At 38.0% G+C, this 21345-nt stretch overlaps 1 protein-coding gene across 7 annotated transcripts in view; it reads left to right on the top strand.

The window, feature by feature from the left end:
* The window catches only part of LOC111602668, a 38837-nt gene that overhangs the window by 7693 nt on the left and 9799 nt on the right, over window positions 1-21345 (top strand). For 2 of the 7 annotated variants that reach the window (XM_023319862.2, XM_023319858.2), the window contains exon 1: window positions 18935-20126. In XM_023319862.2, the coding sequence (XP_023175630.2) occupies window positions 20032-20126 (95 nt within the window). In that variant the 5' untranslated portion in view covers window positions 18935-20031. Of the gene's footprint in view, window positions 1-5573; window positions 6332-9793; window positions 9958-10769; window positions 11134-11324; window positions 11667-17334; window positions 17706-18934; window positions 20127-21345 lie in introns of those variants that run through there. The other 5 variants (XM_023319854.2, XM_023319855.2, XM_023319853.2 and 2 more) reach the window with 5 other exon arrangements.

Below are 21345 nucleotides of genomic sequence, written 5' to 3'. Positions count from 1 at the left end.
ACTTAAGCCATAAATGTTGCCAACCAGACCCAAAAAGAAACTCATAACAGTTGTTTGGGTGTGTGTCTGTGTAATTTTGTATGTATTCATGTGTGTGTGTGCGTGTGTCTTTTGGCTTGCAGCGTCTATCTACCTAGTTTCTTAGGCTGTTTGCTTTTTCCTTTACTGGGATACCCTGTAATAAGACAATATACAGTCAATCTTTGCGATTTTGACTTGAATGTCAACCATACATGAGTTAGTTCCATGAGCCATGATTTATGAAACATGAACTAAGTAATGAGCTATGCATGATGAGCCAGGTCACAGGTCTTTGCCATTAGGCATACTACAGAAGCAAACAATGATTCAGTGTTATGACATAACCAAGAATGAATTATGAAAAAGGACTATGAATCATGAATATGTAGCTTGTAGCACAAGTATTATTAATCTCCAGGGTATATTCTAGTTAAGTATGTCGATTAACTAAAGGTTTTGACTGTTTAGCTAGTTGGCATTTTAGTTATTGTTAGGTTTCGCTGGCTGCCCCCGCTCAATGTTCAGCTGCCGTTAAGTTTATAAATACAAGAAGAACTACGTCAGATTATATAGTCTCTATCCCTATTTCCCCCATTTCCAATTAATTCCGTCGCGTCTCGAGGCGTGTTAACACATCGCATACTTATGACACCAACGGGCGTTTTGCTTGCTTTCATGTTTACCGATTTAGAATATGTGCAGGCTGTAATGATTATGAAAATGTGTGAGAGTAATTTAAAAGAGGTCTATTTATAAAAGACTATTTATATATGAAAATGGAGGCCAGAAGAGACCGGCACTTGGTGTTCTATGTAGACAACGGCTATAAGTACCATTTGGACTCGTCTTGGCAGCTACTATTGACTAAGCACCTCAAATAAAGCAAACAATCAAGTAAGGACACAAAAGAGAGAGAGAGAGAGAGAGAGAGAGAGAGAACAGAAGCGGGAACAACCGTGTTAGTTGCGAACTGCGGTTGATCAAGGTTCCATTTTGAGGCAGACAAAAGACCAACAATCCGATTAACAGCCTGGTTGACAAAAAATACATACAACTCATGAAAATTGTTGCTTTCGTTTTCTGGTCCTTCATTATGTCGAAATAATAGTACAGCTCCCATGCTTCTTAGAGTAACTGAGTGAGTCGTTGCTACGAAATATATAATATCCCAATTTCCCTCTCATTTTCATTACAAAAGTGTAAAAAAATGTGTGCATCACACACCAGATCTGGCTTAGCACCACAAATTAAAAATCTTTCACAACTCAAATGCCGAAAATACTAAAGACCTAAAATTTTACATTTCTGTGTACCAGAGTACTAAGCATATCTTCTTTTTTATAACTACTTCTATTTACTGACTTCGTGTTTATAAGCGCAGCTTGAATAACTCATCAGACTTACTATCTATGTTTTGGGTATGAATACAGAGATAGAGAAACTGGCAACCACACACATGTCATTGTTACGCTCTTTAAAAACAAAAGTTTTTTAATATTCAAAGTAGTTTAGTGTAAGCTTTATAAATGAAATAGCCGTTTCACAGATAGGTGAGCGTATCTCCTAGTCAGGCCCTCCCAACTAAAGTACTCTAACTTTTTGGCTAACAAATTGTCGGCTAAGCTGCAAAGCCATGCACATTGATTGTTGACAATTAATCTATAAATTAGGCTACCACGTAATCCGAGCTCCCCGCCCACTGCTAAATTCCTGCTGCTGTTATTGTTGCTTGAAGCTTTTAAACTCGTACAAGCGTAGACGCGAGACAAACAAATTGTTGGACAGTACCATAAAATTAATTTAGCTATTCATACCCATTGAAAATGTGTTGCATATCACTTCTTTTGAAGGCTTAGGTAGGCGAATATATAAACTAGAGACATCAAAATTGTTACGTGAACATCTTAGTGCTGCCTCTTTTTACAAGCACTTGGCCTTAGTGTTCGCTAAAACTTACCAGTCCCTGCTGGAGGGCGATGCAAAAAAGAGGTTAAGGTCTCAATTATGCCCATGCAAACAGACCTTATTGAGGCGATTGTGGGAGGAACTGAGAGGTTATATGGCAAAGGACATAGGGTCTGAATGTGCAACTTTTATGTTGAAACTTCGTTAAAATTGGTTTTATGGCAGTCGTAAAGGAGTCTCAAAAAACCTACGCCTTCGTTGTAAATGAGGTAGAGGCGAATTAAAGTGAAACAAAAGTCAAGTACCCGATGGGCTAGTCAAATGTCGAGGGGGGCGAGGAAAGAGGAGGTGTGGTCGAGCGCTACGCTACTTTTAATTATTTGCTGCATAAATTTGCACTTATTTCGTTTTTTTTTTAACAGATCCAGACTCGGGGCAGGCTGGACAGATGCACGGCTGGCCGGGCAGTGCCAGGTTTGCCTGCAACATATTTATACCCTGATCCCGTTGAAAATGGAAAATACAAATGTATGAACAGGAAGGAGGCGTGGCAGACCCCATAAAGTATATATATTCTTGATTAGAACGACAAGCCGAGTCGATTGAGCCCATTTCGTCAGTCCGTATGTGTGTACGCGTCGATCTCAGCATCTATAAGAGCTAGACAATTTTTTTTGTGGGTCAGTGTATACGTACGTCTATGTGTATTTTCTGCAATTTCGATTTTTGTTTGATGTTGGATACCTGCACCAAATTTCCCCGAATTCTTACAATATAATATGTAGATCATATGCTACAAATTTCATTAAAATCCAATAAGTAAAACAGGAGTTATTAAACAAAACGTTTGGCCAATTTGCAAAAGCACATGGCAGCAGCGCCAAGCGCACACATTTTTCATATATATATATATCAAATACGCGTAATCTTTTCTATTCGAAGAATCGAAATTGCGATTCAATTGGCGGTGTTGGTAGAGTTGATGCGCATTGACGTAATGTCGATTTTTATGTTTTTTTTTTAATATTCGATACAAACTACGGAAAATATTAAAATACGCAGATAGGACTTGGATCAGGGTATCTCCTAGTCGGGCACCCCGACTAGAGCTTTCTTACTTGTTTTTACTTGCCAGACAATTTTGTTGTAATGGAGGATGCTGCGCTAGTGCGAGCACTTCGCGTTTTTATTATATTTTATTATATTAGCCATTTTATGGATTGTTGCAACTACCGATTATTTGAATGATTGCTGCCCAATACACGCCCCATCCATCAAGACGTTAGCTGGAGATGAAAAACTCGAATCTATACACTAGAATACTTACAGGGTATGCACTAGTAGACTATAATGCCCTTATCCTTTTTGTTGTTTCCCTTATCTATTCGTCGGAAATGAAAAAATGTCTTTTGCCCGGTGCGAGATTTCACTGGCCCAACAAAATTATGCAAAACAAACCTGGTCCAAAATTTATGCAGCTTTAAAAAAGCTAACAGTACAACAAAGATTAAATGTGTGCGCGTGCTCTGCGATATCCTTAATAAAGGCACGTAAAACGTTGACTGTGTCCTGAGAAGTTTTCCAGTGAAAAGGCAAACGACTTCGTATCATGCGCTTGTGTGCATTTCTGGGCTTGTCCTTTGTTATCCTGACGCCCAAGCGCATACCCTCCACCTGCTTTTTCGTCTGCCTCTAAAAATTATTGCTTTATTGTGGCATCTTTTCCTCAGCTGACCGCAACTGTTCACAGCAGGGTAACAACAAATAAATTAAGTCCACTTGATGCCAAACAAATTAAATGTCATATTCCCCAATTTATACGCCCAGGCGTGGCATAGTGCAAATGACTAACAAGAGACACAGCCCAAATATAAAGCTGAAATTGACAGTCATCTGTTAGGCTTTACGGTATACGCATTGCAGTGGTATGGTATATATTCAATCAACTCAATGTTGCTCAATCACAGAGCAAATGTCAATTACATTTCGGTGCCTTTGTAGCTGAAGGCAGTTATGCATAATGGATCAAAGGACTCCCCTCGATGTCTTATCGCAATTAGTCGACCACATGAATGAAATTTCCTAAAAATTAAATGCGATTCACTACAACCAACGATTTACTAAATGCATGTAGAACAATTAATTAATTTGGCTGTGTATGTTTGTATTTGCAAGGAGCTTTCCATGTATTAAATTAATATATTGGAATATAGAGATACAAATAAATAGATAAATATATTGATTGATTGATTGACTATCTTTGTGGGCAGTTTGCCTTTACCGAAGATCTGTTAAACTGAATCTACAAAGCGCTGCCTTCGACACGAATCAGCAGAGTGACAAGCTACAGATAGTGCCTTATGGCTAACTCAATATAGATAAAGAACGTATTTTTACATCTTATTTATAATAACAGTAAGTAAGGGTGTATAGATTGTAACGATAGTTACGAAATTGTAACAATTGTGACGATTGTAATGATAGTAGCTCATTAATGTCTACCCTATCTACCCGTCTTTCTCTGTCACCCAGATTCTGTCTCTCATTGAGTTCTCGCACGTCATTTATAAAAGACGGAGCGTAGATCTTATAATCATCTTTAAATTAACTTACATTTTGTGCTGAGTGAAGCTTTCCTCTACTAATGCTGATGATTTTGACTACAAGTTGTTCAAGGTCAATCAGCATTTGGTTATAGCAGGAGGCGTTGCCGTCCCTTCTGCTATCAGAGCGCAACCACCTTAGTAAATAGCCGTCAATTGTGTGAAGAAAGTGTTCGTAAGTCAATATTAAGTAAACTCCCCTGGCCTTGGCCTGAGCTACAATTCAGAGCTTATGCGCTTTGTGGTTTGTTGCTCAAATCACAGCTCAGCTCAGCTCAGCTCATCAGAGCAGCAGTAGCTTAACTTTTATCAAGACAACTGCTACTCAAGCCAGGCACACACATAAACAGCCACTTACAGTGCAGGTGTGTGAATTCAAAGTTGAGAAAGGAAATAGACAGCTAGTGTTTGGAGCTGTGAAATGGGCAAGGCGACTCAGAGGGTATTTGGGCGAGAGGTTTAATTTTGAATATAAGTTTGACATAGCTTACATTTGACACACTAACAAGATTGACAGCTAATCCGTAATTGATTTGCTGAGCAGGGCCACATGCAGCTTCAACTGAGTCCTGAGTGTTAATCTGTCATGAGGAGGGGAAGTTTTCAACTGACAGACATTCTGTTAACTGTTTAAGTGCCGAAAATAGACAATCAACCAAAACGTTTCCTGCCGTACGCATTCAGTTACCCTCAAAGCAATTACAAAGAGCGAGAGTTTGTAGCTAAAAGATACCCAAACCATAGTAGACGTTTTTGTCTACAACATTCGAATTATTCGTTAAATACCTTACCTTATCTTATTTCCATGAATTTGTCAGTTATAAGTGAGTAGGGCAACCTTACCGTATGAATTTCAACTTCTGGCATAATAATATGTGCCACATGGCAAATGTTCTTGGATCCTTGACTGACTTTGAACGTATAGATATTGCCAGACACAGAAAAGCTTTGCTTATTTCAATGCATAAAGTCGTAAATCCGCACCGCTCTTAAAAACAATAAGAGTTGCAATAAGAAATCATAAATAAAACTCATAAACACACATTAAAATCGAAGAGCAAGAGGGAGAGAGAGAGACAGAGAATGGGCACTTACTGCAAAAAAGTGGCCACATTTCAGATGCCTCACGTTTAAGATGTGTATCACGTGTGTTTGTGAGAGTGAGAGTGTGAGTGCATATGTATGCGGGTACCAAGCTGACGACAAATTATTTGCGTAGCTAGCACAACAACAAGGTATGGGGAGTCTAGTATGTGTGTGGGGAGTTTTTGTGACAAGGACATGGGGCGTATGTATTTATAAATATAAAGATACACCGGACAGCCCACAGAGCATAAGAGAATAGTTCAAATAATAAAAGAAAGCGTAGCATAAAGCGAAAATAGCGAGAACAACAACAGCAACAGCAGCACAAAGCACGCACAGGAAATAAGTTAAACGGCAAATTAAAACAACAACAACACCAAAGGCGCGAGGCGCATACTAATGCCAGCCGCGGCCAACGTTGACGGCAGTGCCGATAGCGGCAGAGAGAGCATTATGCTTGTAGCGTCAAAACTAACACGCTGGTAGCTGCTATATGAGCTCATTGCGCCCATTGACATCTCAATTTAAATACAGCAAAACAGAAGCAGCATCAGCAAGAACAGCGACAGAAGCTACTAAAACCCCACCATGGAGGGCGTTGGCGGTACAACTTCAGCAACAAAAAAGAGTACCCTGTCGGTGGATCGTGCTGCATTTCTCCTGCTGCGCGTAAAAAAGGCATTCAAGAAGAAGAGACAACAACGCAAGGACCGACAGTAAGTGAAAGCCCACCATTTGCCCCGCACAACACTTTTTAGCTTCCTACACATTTTTCTCCTTCCTTTCAGAGTTGTTTGTCATTTTCTGTTTTGCCTGAATTGCTTTTCCCTTAGCACCTTTTTGCTTTGGTCTTTCTGTTTTTTTCAACTTGAGACTTAACAAGGATTTAGCTTATTAAGACGCCGAAATTCCAAGTATGTTGAATTTATCACATTTGCCGTGTTAAGTTAGGTTCTTACTTAATTGATTTTACAATTGTCGGCATATAGTGTTGGGAATAGGTTTATCCAGTAATTAAAATAATAATAAAATAATAATAGGCTTGAGCCTTTAAAAATCCTTGTTAGTTAGCATGCTTTTTCTTTTGCTGAATTTGTGATCGGTAATCGATCTTGTAAGCCTTTCGAGATGGAATTCTAAAGTAACTAGGCCTGGTAACACTCTTTTATTTTGTAGAATTCGAATTCCCTCAAAGGTAGTTCATAAAAAAGTTTAACTGAGGCAGATGAAAATTCAGATTGCTGTGTCGCATTCAATTTGCGTACTCTGATTGCGTTTCAAATCCCAATAAGCAGCAGTTTGAGCTTCTGGCAGCTTTCAGCTACCGCGGGTACTTAATATGGTGTCCGCGCAATAGCTGCTGGAAATAAATTCAATTGAATGATAAAATGTTATTAGTGATTTTATTGATTAACAACAATTTATCACGTTTTTCACTTTTTTACTGTGTATGCAACTTACAATGTACCACGCATTTAATGAATACATTGCTTACCTTCTAGCACTGCGAGCTCTAGCTGTCAGGGTCTATCCCTATCCTATGTATATATATTTTTCCTATATATATATATATATATTGATATATATATATTGATATGTATATATATATATATATATATATATATATATATATATTTATCCTATATTGCTCTTTATTTTTCTCGCTGCATCTGCGTAATGACAATGCTTTTTATGCTGAGATATTCACTTGCCTTGCCAGGTACGAAAAGGGGAAAGTGTCATTTAAATGTGGACTTTAAGCGCCGGCTGGGCGTGACGCTTGTTAAAACACTTAAAGTTTTTGACAAAGTCAATAATGTGACACGTTTCTAACCAAAGCTAACATCGAAATGGGCGTGGTCCTAGCACCAAAGCAACAACTTCATGTCAAAGAGTTAGCAGGAGGCATGCTGGCTCATAACCCGACTACTTCTGACTGCCTTTTTGATACTCTATAATGAATGACGTATAAAGTGATATATATATTGGGTATAATCGTTTTGTGCAAATGTATGTAACAGGCAGAAGAAGGCATGGCAGACCCCATCTCCGCATCTATAAGAGCTAGAGATTTTATCAAGTTTGTTGCGCATATCAAGTGTGTTTCAAGTAATTGATACAACGGGAGCCCGTTGTATTGTTATTGATTGAAAACATGATAGAATCGCAGATATTAAACTATGTCTCGTACGACTTTAGAGTTAGAGTCTCCAAATTTTATATTTAGTTTTATGTATATTTTCTACAATTTTTTTTTTTATACCGGGTTTGAATTTTTCCAAAATCCTTAAATTTCTTTCCTTAAAGTTTACAAATGCACGTCGCAAAGAGCACTAAGCGAGCATTTTTCATATACATGTGCACACATACACACATGTTGGTAGAGTTGATACGCGTTGCGTAGGCAATGTTGGTTCAAATCTTGGTGTTCTAATGTCGGTTTTTATTTAATTTTTTTTTAAAGTTTTATACAAGCTATGGGTGTCTCGTAGTCGGGCACTTCCGACTAGAGTTTTCTTACTTGTTTTAAGTTATTACTATAACATCTTTATGAAACTCTGACTTGCGTTGAACTATAATCCAGTTCACTTTATAAGCCTTTAGCTTTTATCTTGTCCATGACTTAGTATATTTGTCGAATCACTTGTTGATGTAGTTATAGAATAAATCATGGCTTACAATCAACACTAGATCAGCTACCAAATGGTAAGCTGTTTGGGTCGAAACCTAACTTTATAATATTTTAGTCTTTTTTATATCCTTATAATATTATATTATTATATACTTGAACAAACTTTTTGTCGCATTATTTTTAAAGTATTTTACGGTAATTTTGGTAAGCTGCCAAGTTTCTTTGTTTCCTCACAATGCCAAAAGGTACCAAGTGCCAAGTCGTTGCGTAATGTATGGGTTGTGGTTGTGAGTCAATTATGTAGATCCGCTTTGAGTTATGCTTGGGCAGGTACTGCTTTTTATGGAGGGGTTGGCTGAGAAAAGGGTTAACGAGCGGTGGGGGCATACACTTTTGGCCAGCTGCAAAAGCCAAAGCAAATGAGTATACTGTCAACAAACAGGCGACCCGACATCCTGACGCCTTATGGGCTGCTAAATTTCCTAGGCTGCTAAGCGACTGCTGTGCTCTGTAGGGATGCGCGTTTAGCTGGCTTTAAGAAGTGTATTTGTTGTTAAATTTGTTAAAGAAATATTATTTTGTAGAAGATAATATATTCACTATGTAGGTTTCTCAGAAAATTATTTTACTTCTTCAAATCTCTATTCAAATCTAAACTAAACCCTTTGAAAATACTATAATAATCCTTAAAAAGAGATTTATTTATTTTTTTCGAGAAAAGATTTCTAATTAGAGAATTTGTTAACCTCATTTTTTACTATAATCAAAGTTAATTCACGAGGAACTGTTGGTTTACTATTGAAGCGCCCACGAGTAAACTTAACTATTTTTTTTCTGTAAGCGATTGTCATGCAGTCAGTCGCTTCTGATTGCATCGTTCTTACTTGCCTTCGTAGATAATAATAATTTGCGACTAGTACGTTTATTATAAATATAGAAAATAAGAGTTGATCGAAAAAAAAATATTTTTATATTTTTTGCAAATTTTCAATATGCGTAATTGTTCATATGTCATCTAGGTCAGCTGGTAGGATCAAGGCGGGCTTAGTGTTATTGCTGCCAGTGAGCACATATAGGCGTAACTGCACTTACATGGAATTACTACGCAACGCAGTCGACGTCAGCAGCAGCAGTAGGAGACAGAGCAGCAAGGCAGTATCAGATATAGGGGCAAAGGCAGCATCGAGTGCCAGAAATGCAATCATACGTCAAGTTGAGCAATTTGTAAACGGGTTGACAGCTGTTAAATGTCAAGGGGCAGGAAGCGGTGGGTTGAATGAAGCTAAAAGCCTTGTGCCGCTGACAGCTTTGCAGATTTGGTATGCATGTAAACGTTTTACATAGGCATGGAAAATGGGCTGATGTGGGGGACAGAACATAAGAAAAAATCAGGCTTTACTATTTTCAATGAAATGTTACTGTTACAATAAAATCTCTCTCTCTCTTCCTCTTTCTCTCTCTCTCTCTTTCTCTCCCTCTCTCTCTCTCTTCGCCTTTCTCTCGCTCTGTCTCTCTGTCTCTTTGTCTCTTTCTCTATATCTTGCAGGGCACAGCATAGCGCTAGTGGATGCATGAGCGGCAACGGTCAACAGTCGCTCAGCAGCAGCCGTAAATTTCCGCCATTGTTACGGTCGCGCACTCTGCCCGCTATTATTGTACCTGGCCTTCCGGTTGTCTCGCTACGCACACATACACAGCCATTCCACTTGGGTAAGTAATTAATTTAAAACTAATATATAAAAAATATTTCTATATAGAATATGCGCACATATTATTGCTGAAATAATACCCCACAGAAAAGACTTTTCCGAATCGCTTATACCCAACCCATCGAACCCTACACTTCTAGAAGACTACTGCTCAGCACAGCAGTTGCTCTAAAGCTAACTCTGTGAATATATCGAACTCATAAATCATTAGCATTACGATATCGACGACGCCCAACTCCAACATTTTCGCTAGTTTTTTTTGGCATATTTTTTAATTTCACTTGGAACTATTTACTTTAATATCAGCTGCATGTCAATATTCAATGTAAATGTGCCAAACAACCGCAACATTTAAAATCGAGCAACTATAGATATATACGAATTAAAAAAATGAATGTGGATAGACACGTGTCGCCGTGGTCTAAAACAGAATTCAAGAATTATTATTTATGGATGTGTTCTACATTGACGACAACGCAAGAGCACTTGGTCTAATAAATATGCCATAAATAGTAGCTCAAAAGTATGCTATGTATTTTTGCTGATTGGATCGATTATACCTTCAAGATTATGCCTTGCATAACCTGCTGGCATTTAGAGTGAGCGTGTGTGTGGTTTGAAGGCATACATGTTTTCACTCTTGCGAAGATTAATTAAATCATTTCGACGAATTTTCAATTTCAATTTTAATTGAATAACAGTCGAGCGCAACTAAAATGCAACATACGCACATGTATGCACCCGCATACAGTTTATGCATAATGGTAAAAGTCATAAATAATATTTGTTATATTTCAAAATGTTTATCCACAGATTGTAAAAGCCGCAGTGGCAGCGCCATTGGCCATCGTTGGTCTGTGCTCAGCGCTGGCAGTGGAACTGGTGGTGGTGCAACTAGTGGTAGTGGCACCCACAACAACAACAACACCAATTTAAGCAACAACAATAACAACACGCTAATGGTGAAGTCGTTGAATTTACCAAAAGATGATTGCACACTGATTTATCGTCGAAAATCGTCGGGCAGCTCGCCGCACGCACATGCAGCACATGCGGCCATTCAACAGCAAGTGGCACAGCAAAATTTATACCTCCATCAGCAACATGTTGCCGATAGTTCGACTTATCAGCTATCCGATGATTTCGAATGCCACGCTGATGGTTCGCTTCTGCTTAGGTGAGTTAAGGCCAAGTCTTACAAACTGAGGGAATTGTCATGGGAAGTGATGAGCTACATCCTCACCTTTACAGCCAAATTGCACTGACTGTACAACTCACTCAATTATTATTATTATTTCTCAGTATACTTACGTGACATATGAACTTTGGCTTTGTGCTGTAATCACATCACTTGACTATTTATTACAGGATACCCTCACCACAAGCCGCGGCACCATTACGCGGCTATCCGAATCGCCTGGGTGGAAAGAAACATGTGACCACAGGCTCGGAGGCGACCACACCTATGGTGAGGGAATCTCATCATCTGCACGATTTTGCCACTACCGACAGCAGCGGGTCGGGCGCGCATACGACGTTCACGCGGTTGGCAAAATTGCTGCATCAATCAAGATCCACTCTGTTGCCACAGCCGCCGATGTTGTTCGGTGAAAATTTCGTCATAGAGGCCAGGTCGAGGGCACATCAGACCAACAGTCAATCCATATTAGGCCTAGGCGAGGATGCGCCGCGTCGTCTGTCCTGGGAAAGGTGAGTATGGAGTCTATGTGGAACTGGCATGTGACACCATGCCTGTGCAACGCTATCTATATCTATCCATCCAACTGTTGGCCACCTGTCTGTCAGTTTGTCGGTGTGACCGGTTACCTTGTCTTGGCTTTGGTAATTAGTTAATTTCATTTCTGCGGGCAAAGTTGTTCCGTGCTTTATGGTGGCAGCTTAATTGTTGGCTGGATGCGAGTACGTGAGATTCGGTAAGCTGGCATTCGGTGACGCGACTTACTCGAGTGCCACGCATTTATCTTCATTGAACTTCTCTCTAGTTCCTTCTTTACAACAAATGAGACATGCCCCAGCTTGCCCCAGCTACGCTTAATGCTGTAGTTTTAAGAGTTACTTACATATTTGCCAGCTTCACAAAGCGAATTCAACTACATTTTCAATCGGATAAAATAAATACAATTTAAAAGACATTTATTTATTTATTGAAGTTAGATGTATAATGTGTATATTATTTCCATTGAATTCTAATTCTGACATTAAAAGTACATATATTCTTGATCAGAATCAACTTTAAATCGATTGATCCATGTCAGTCTGTCCATTCACTAACACCCAGAACACAGTTGTACCATATAATCGATAAAGTTCTCCAACACTGCGAAATCAACTTAGATTGTTAAATGGTTAGGGTACTTGAACCTTTTGACATATACGATAATATTCGTATTTATATTAAAGCGGTTTTCTCCGTTTAATTTATATGCGAGTCAGATTAGTTTAGTTTAAAGTTTGCTTGCCCATTAAATATATATTTAGTAGGCCAAAACAAAGCATCTATAGATACGTAAAGCACACATATATATATATATATATATATATATATATATATATATGTTTGCCTCTATATTTCTGGTATTACGTACAGACATAAAATGTTATTATTGTTTCATATTCTATTACTATAACTATTATTATAACTATTTAAAGGGTAGCACCCATCCGAGCTGAACTAACCTTTAGTTTTTTGTAAAAGTTTGTGTTTGCTGCAATTGCTGCTAAATTAAGACAAAAAAAATTTAGGAAACAACAAAACACAAGAGTAGCTTCAATAGGAATAACAAAAATCAGTAAGCTGCAAAGAAAAAGATATAAAAGTTGAGCAGAATTTCGCCTGACCCCGACGCGCTTAATTGCGGATACATTATTCATAAGCCACAAAGGCAAACAAGAAATTTATTAAATGAAAACAAAAAAGGAATCTAGAACTCGTTTAGTAGCACGCTTTATCTCAAATACCCTAACAGACAAATATCATTAATAGGGTAGAAAAAGTGTTTTTCCTTGAGAAATTGTTTATTAAATTTTTCCCTGAGAAATTGTTTATAGGACATTGTGAATCGATCCAGTAATCATAAATGTATGCAAAACTTTATAAGTAAATTTAGTAACACAAGCTAACATTTATAAATTGAAACCGCCAAAAACTGGTTAAGTGTTGTGCTTATCATCAATCAGTCAGTCAGTTAGTCCGTCAATCAATGGTGGCTAAAAATTACGGTTCTGCAGTCATTGATAAGCAAAAAATAAAAAATTAACTTTCAATTTCAATAAATAGAACGCCGTCATTCTCAAAGATTCAAATATTCAATAATAATAATAATATTTTAATAAAATATATTTGTAAGATTACTGATTTGAAACACAATTTGAATGCGCCTCGTACAGGGTATAGGAAAAAGAACAAACGCTTTCAGCCAATAAAACTGTGTGTTGCCACAGCTCCCTGGCTTAGTTTCGCTTATTGTTGCTGTTAATTTAAGTTTTGTGTGTGTTGTGGACAGCAGCAAATCAGTCGAACAGACTGACATGTAGTTGAGCATAAAGGAAAATTGCGCATATGACATGCGATACATACACACAAAATAGACCAACACGCACTCACTTGCACGTACTCAGTGGAGCTCATTTGCCGGCCAGCACATGTGCATGCCAGCGATTGCGTACTGAAACATTTTATAAAAGTTTGCCCTTAGCGTGTTGGGCAAGCAAAAAAGTTAAAGTCTGCCGTGACTCTCCAAGGGAGAAAGATATATTAAATGCTAAACTAGCTGTAAAACTGTTCAATTATCAATTATATCCAAGTTCAAATTTCGTTATGCCCAATGTAGCATTAAATATTAGCATTAATGTTTGAAAAGATAAAGTATTCCCGATTTCATACATCCCTAACGAATGAGAGCGAGTATATGCGTTAGGCGGTGATAACGAGAATAGTTATCGATTATTTGAATACACTGACCGCCAAAAATAAATTTCAAGTCTCTAGCTCTTATATCTGCTGAGATCGATACGTTTAATGGGTCCAGGGTATAAAAAACAATATTATTTCGTATCACAAATGTTGGTGAGAAGTTATTGTATTCACAAAAGCTTTTACCATAGCAACTACGTAGTGACATGTTGCTTGGCCATCAAGCGAACATTCCGATTAAAAAATGTTTCTATTAATAAACAAGTAAGAAAGCTCTAGTCCGGGTGCCCGACTAGGAGATACCCTGATTCCAGTCCTATCTGCGTTTATTAATATTTTCCGTAGTTTCTATCGAGTATTCACAAAAACAAATAAAAAACGACATTGCAATATCTGGTTTCGGACCCGGACTGTTTGCGCAATGTGCACCAACTCTACCACCACCGCCACTTCATAATTTAAAAAAATAATAATCGCCGCGAAGCTTGATCCCGGGACTAACTGCTAATGGACGCCGTCTCTACCAATGCAGTCACTGCACTGCGTATATTAGACATTGCAAATTTGTGCATAAGTAGCAGCTAATAATTCAGCACAATTCAAGCGCAATTTCGATTCTTCGAATACATGCATTTGAATGTATGTGTGCACACGCATAGGAAAAATGCGTGCGCGTGGCGCTGCTGCCATGTGCTTTTGCAAATTGGCCAAACGTTTTGTTTAATTAATTCTGTTCTACTTAATGGATTTTAATGAAATTTTGAGCCTATGATCTATATATTCTATTGGCTTGGTAGAGATGCAAACACCGTCACATAATGGCTCTATTTTCAACTAAACTTAAAATTTAAGAATTTGGGGAAAATTGGAGTCGGTATCCAAAATCCAACAAACATCCAAATTGCATAAAATATACATAAAACTAAATACAAAATTTGAAGGCTCTAGCTTTTAAGACGTCCGAGATATAATTTAATAACTGCATTTCAATCATGTTTTTATTCGGTAACAATTAAATGCGAATAGTTATCGAATATTTGAAACAAACTCGATATGCGTGTGCTATACACGGATCTACAAAACATCCACGCGTTCACACATACGGACAGACTTGCGGACGGACAGACGGACAGGGCTCAATCGACTCGGCTTGTCGTCCTGATCAAGAATATATACTTATGGGATCGGCCACGCCTCCTACTGCCTGTTACATACATTTGCACAAAACCATTATACCCTGATTTCCCATTTTCAATGGGATCAGGATATAAAAAGGGATATTATCACGACTTCACATGCGACTTGGAGCCAGTTCCAAAGAGCTGAACTTATAGTAACCCGATAGGTATCAAGGTGATTTTCAAAATCTTTTGAAATTTCTTGCTTATATGTATATTAAATGAATGTTAAATGAAGCAAATGAATGCGAAAATACCCTGTAGACAGAAAAAGGTGCTAATATGCTAGCATAGGCTATATTGTTTGTTTTTCTTGATTTCAGCTTGTGTTGACTTATAGCGAGCAGTTGAAAGTTTGTTATATAGTTGAAGTGCTGCTTAGGGTACAGACACACACACGCATACAGAAACACACTGAGGCACAGTCTTACATTAATAACAATTATAATTATTGACTTTGCTCCTTCTCAATTTGTTTTATTTGTGGCTGCCCCAAGTGCTTTCCACAAACTCATCTGCATTGTAGGGTTTTTGCCTGTCAGCCAAACCACACACACACACTCTTTCGCAGAATAACAAGGACTAGAGCTGAATCTCCCCATAAAATGTGTCAAAGACTGCTCGCCGAAATTACACGACATTCGCAATAATGATGAATATAACTTTTTCGCGCAACACTTGCAACAGGGCATGGAGCAGGGGCATAAAGTAAGACAAGCACAAAGCGGAGCATATGTGTAGCGCGTAACAGTCGTAATTGGATTGACTTTTCGTTGATTAAGTGTATTTAGGTCTCGGCAAATTAACGCCTGTGTGTGCTTCTAATTGAAAGTCTACTTAATTGAGTGGCAGGACTCCAACTGGCTTATTCTGTTACGTTGGCTGAATGCAAATTCTAAATATTTCTATTTTCTATTTATATATATATCTTCTACAACTGGTTTTCCATTTTTGGCTCTTAAAACTATTCTATATTTATTGCCAAATTGCGCAAAGTATTTTGTAGCTATTGAAGCTAGAAGATTGAAATTTTGATATATGCGTATGTATACATAAACTCATATGTGTACATAATCTAGATTTATAGTGTTAACATTTTTTGGACACGCTTCCTGGGACGCAAGCGGCTTTATTAAATAGGCTACTGAAATTAGAAAGTTCGAATTGGAAATATAACAAAAATCGAAATTGTATAAAAAAATATATAAAAATTTTGATGCTTTAGCTCTTAAGCAGTACGAAATATAATTTAATAACTGCATTTTGATTATAACAATAAAATCAATAACAATAAGACGGGAACAGTTATCGAATTTTGTATGATATGTGCGTGCTTTACACGGACCTCCAAAAAGAATGTCAAGTCTCTAGCCCTTAAAGATGCTGAGATTGACTCGTTTACACATACGTACAGACGGACAGACAGACAGAAAAATAAAGAAGTAGAACATGAATTTGAAAATATTTTATTGTCTATGCTTATTTCCAATGGAAATGGCACAGGTAATTAAAAAAGGCAGTAAATACGATAGCGTGTAGAAAACCCTCCATGATCCATTAATTTTAACCTGAACCTTCTGAAAATCAGCATCGTAGAAAATAAATCATATGTCCCAGAGATTAAGTAATGAAATTAGTTGATAAAATTTATGTATGAAATTTGAATGTTCAGGGAGTATAATTAAGAGACACGAAGTCATTTGCTCAATCAGTACATCAGTCATCCAGTCAGTTAATAACTCCAATAATCGATTGGAAGTTGATTATAATGGTTTTGTTAAAATGTATGTAACTATCCGTATTTTTTCTTTCTTATTTTCTGTGTATAGCACGCGCATGTCAAGTAGGCAATGTTGATTCGAATCTTGGTGACCTATTGTCTACTGAAATTTAAAAAAACGCAGATTGGAGTATGTTCAGGGTATCTCCTAGTCGAACTAGAGCATTTTTATTTGTACTTTTATATGCTGGTCAAACTGGTGTCACGTTAATATACCAGCTACTGAACCGTAATTTTGCCACAACGTGTGGCGGAAGAAAGACAGTAGAGTTAGCAGAAACAGCTGGGACAGAGCCGGACCATAAAAAGAGTGTATGTATTATATTATTGATAATGGTAAGGGTGACTAGGCCGGGCCACTGACCGCGCAGTTTTACTTGACTTCAGTAAGTTGTAGCTGAAGTAATTGCAATAGTTTTAAACTTGCAACTGGAACAATTATTCAGCCCACTCTTTGAAAGTTACCCCAAACTCCCTCTATTGCAGGCGCAAGGACAGCAGCGCGTTACAGCGCTCGGCCAGCATCGATTCTTTTGCGGAAATCGTGTTTAGTGACCTGCCACGCCCATCGCTGGACGTGCCACGCAGTGTGGTGGCCACGCCCACACCCTTCAGTAAGCGCCCATCTGCGAGCAGCCTGTATTCAACATGTAGCAGCATTGCGGCCGCTACAGCCGCCTCCGCCCAGGTGCACGCCCAGCTGAATGTTAATTATGGCGACCTAACGACACATCCACATCAGCATCAACTTCCACAACACCTAGGTAACTGCAGCAGCATCGCCGCCAACAGCCGACGTGAGAGCATGCTGAGTCCCTCATCGACGCGGCGCAACAAGCTGACCCGTATTATTAATGGTAAGTGAAGAGGGGCAAAAGAATAAAGTAAGCGTAAAAAGAGAGAGCAGAGCTAGAGAGAAACAAATGCTGAACACGAGCAAGAGTACGATCACGAGTAAAATACACTTTACTTCAGTTTTCAATTTACTAATTCTCGTATAATAATCATTAACATAAATTTACAAGAGATAATCATGATTCGCCTTAATGATTTTAAGACAGAGAGCTGAGGGTTAACAGAGAGGGTAAACAGCAGACTTCTGTATTTTACCATGAATACAGAATGATTTCAAATCATCTTTCCCCGAACTAAACTCTGACTTATTGACCTCTATGTTGTGCCAATCAATCGTTACAATTCAGAAAGATGTTTAAAACATGAGTATTGTTTTACAATACAATATGATACGGACACATCGTGTTAAGTCTTGCCCATCTCATGGTATAGTAATGCAGGCCACATCTTATTGGCAGCTGATGAAGCAAAAGCAAAAGCAGCAGTAGCTCATGGAGCATTGATTTATTTGTTCTGCAAGAGCAGGGCAATAGGCGACGATGCTGGCAAACTGATTGAAATTCAAATTCGCACTTAAGCAACAACTGCTGGAGCTCCTGAAAACGCATAAAAACGATGCCCCGAGAATGATGTGACAACAGCAAAGCGCAAAGAGAATCTAAATGAACCAAAGCAAATCAAAATGCACAAAAAAAATCACACAACTGCAAAACTAAAAAATAAAGTAGCAAGACAAACCAAAAAAAAAACAAAACAATGATACAACTATAGTTCAAACTTTGGCACACATAATGAATTAACAATAGTATTAAAAAAATTATAATTTAATACTATTGTTAATTCATTTTCAATTTTTATTTTTAAATAAAATTTTCGCAAAGTGGTCTTTAAGTTTATAAGCAACTTCCGCAAAGAAGCGGCTTTGATTTCAATATTTTCTTTTTGTATATTTATTTATTTTGCTTTGAAGGCTAGCCCGGCCCCTTTGGTATCCAAAGCTGGTTTTCTCCGATAGCAGCAGCAGAACAAATATAACAAGCTTAAGAGCAACGATCGTCAGCATTTTTTTATGCGCTGCACAATTCTACGAAATGGGAACTACGTTTTAACAGAGAGCGTCAACTGAGCAATGAGAGTGGAGCACTGACCATTACGATGCCCAGTCGTCCAAGACGTTGACGCTCCAGCTCGCTAGCTCGCTCGCTCGCCGCCGCCGTCGCTGCAACTTCCATTTCAGTTGACTAACGACTTTTGTCGGAAGCGCAGCACGCGATACGTCGTCTACGGATTGAAATTACAATAACAAATAAAAACCAAATCCATTGGAAGATTCAAATTGTGTTCAAAATGCATACGAAAGTGATCCGTAAAAAATATATTTTATATATAAATTTAGTCGTTCCTAAACAAATTGTCGCTAAATAAAAAGTGGCTTGAAAAAGAAATTATACAATAAAACACAACGCTTAGCGTATTCGTTTCTGCTTCGTTACGTTTCTGCGAGTATCTCCAACTACCTGTTTGCAGACGCAAATGTGTGAGTGTATGTGTGTGTTGTGAGAGGGAGAGAACAACTAAGTTATCTGCGTCGACGTCGACGCCATAAAGAGAGTGTAACCGAGAAACTGAGAGAGTGAACGAAATTTAACGAATGATCGTGCATTCGTTATTGTTGTACTTGGTTGTGTCAAAAACTAAACGTGTCGCTTTCGTTTTAAAAAGAAACGTTGAACCAACAACCTACAACACCATCAACAACAACAAACAGACGCAGGGCAACATAAATTGGCTACCGACTGCAGCTACTGCCACTGACATTTACTGGCATTGCAATGTTAATTTAAAATTACGTGCCTCAAAAACAGCAGCAGATGCAGCATCGTAGATCTAACTGTAATTGCGTTGCGTGTTCAACTGTTGAGCTTGAATAAAATTTACAACAATTACAACCATAGCTACAGTGAAAGTAAACTTGCTTGTTTTTCTGTTTTCCCATTGTGCGAGAATAAGCTCGACTCAAAAAATTTACACGGGACTCTCGTGCGACTTGCACGGACAGAAGCACAGGCCTTTGGCTTACCAAACAGGGAACTAGTTTATTGTTGCTCAATTAAGTTGTCTTAAATAAGTGAACAAAAGAATTATTTTAAGCACTGTGATATATGCAACGAGCTCTTCACATTAAAGTGTTAGTGTATAACCTACGAAACTCTAATGGCAGCATAACTGCAACGATCCTTTGGAGAAATTCCATACAGTTGCATCTCATTCCCTCACCCACATGCGCAATATTTTGGCGTTACTCACGTTGTTTTTTTGCTTTTATTGATGTGCTGTGTGGTAGTTTTTGCAGCAGTTTCGCAGCCGTCGGTTTCATTAAAGTTGTTTGTGTTGCGATTCGAAGTACGCCGCACAATGAACAGGTAAGTAAAACCATAACAGATACACACACACACACAGAGGTTGTCTGTGACTTTCTGTCTAAAATATGCAACGCTATGAAAAACTTGAACTATTGCAGCACTTTTACGGCTCTGCAGCAAGACGCTATGCACATTCCCACGAAAATGTAACCAAATTTTATTAGCAGTTCACAGTTTTTCTCTATTCGTTTTTCGGTTTTATTTTTACGTCACCGACTGACGGATTAAAATTAACTACCCTTGAGCACGTGCCCGGGGCTCTGCAGATTGACTATGAAACTCCCAAAGAATTATTCCTATACCCTGGAGAGTGATGTGTAAGAAGTGTGTATAAAATTAAGTTATTTTCGCCTAGTTTACCGCTGACCAGTAACAAAGCTCTAGTCGGAGTGCCCAACTAGGAGATATCGAGCATTAAGAAAAAACCCAAATAAAAACCAACTTTAGGACACCAAGATTCGAACCAATGTTGCTTACGCAATATAGCATGTAGGGTCCACAAGGCAGGGATTTGATTTGTCACACACATACATACACATGCAAATGAACAACAATAGGTATTGCTCCATATGTCAAATGGTAGCTGCACAGGTCAAAGCTTAAAGGATGAGCAAGACACACCCATTCGCTTTCCCTTCTCGTCTTGCCTCATTCTCCTGCTCCGCTCTCACAGATTCCACATCTTTAACACGTTTGCATGCGTACTGAATTCGTCATCTGTATTTGCAGACTTTCAGATTTTATTCGATTTCATTTCTTTTTTGTCCCCTACCTTAAGAATATTCTCGTATATGTATATTTAGGCCATTTTCACATACCTATCTATAATTAGGTTGACTTTGTCCCTCATTCTCTCGAGAAAGGGAAAAGGAAACTTATTACAAATCGAATGCGATTAGCATAATGGCACAGTAAAATAGACATGGGGACGATGAGGTGAGATTACTGTAAGAGAACATTTTACAACCGAATGCAAAAAGACGGTTATGTTTTATCATATATATATATATATATATATATATATATATATATATATATATATATATATATATATATATGTATGTATATAAAACATTTAATACCATTCTGTTATATACATATATATATATATATATATATATATATATATATATATATATATATATATATATATATATATATATATATATTTCCACAATGTCTGGACTATTTAAATTCAATTGGCGTTTCCGCTAAAGTT

This window comes from Drosophila hydei, unplaced genomic scaffold (genome assembly GCF_003285905.1).
Source record: "Drosophila hydei strain 15085-1641.00,03,60 unplaced genomic scaffold, DhydRS2 tig00008144-arrow-arrow-pilon, whole genome shotgun sequence".
Lineage (NCBI taxonomy): Eukaryota > Metazoa > Arthropoda > Insecta > Diptera > Drosophilidae > Drosophila > Drosophila hydei.
The sequence above is the reverse complement of the archived record's forward strand: the minus strand, read 5'-3'. Positions and strand labels throughout refer to the sequence as shown.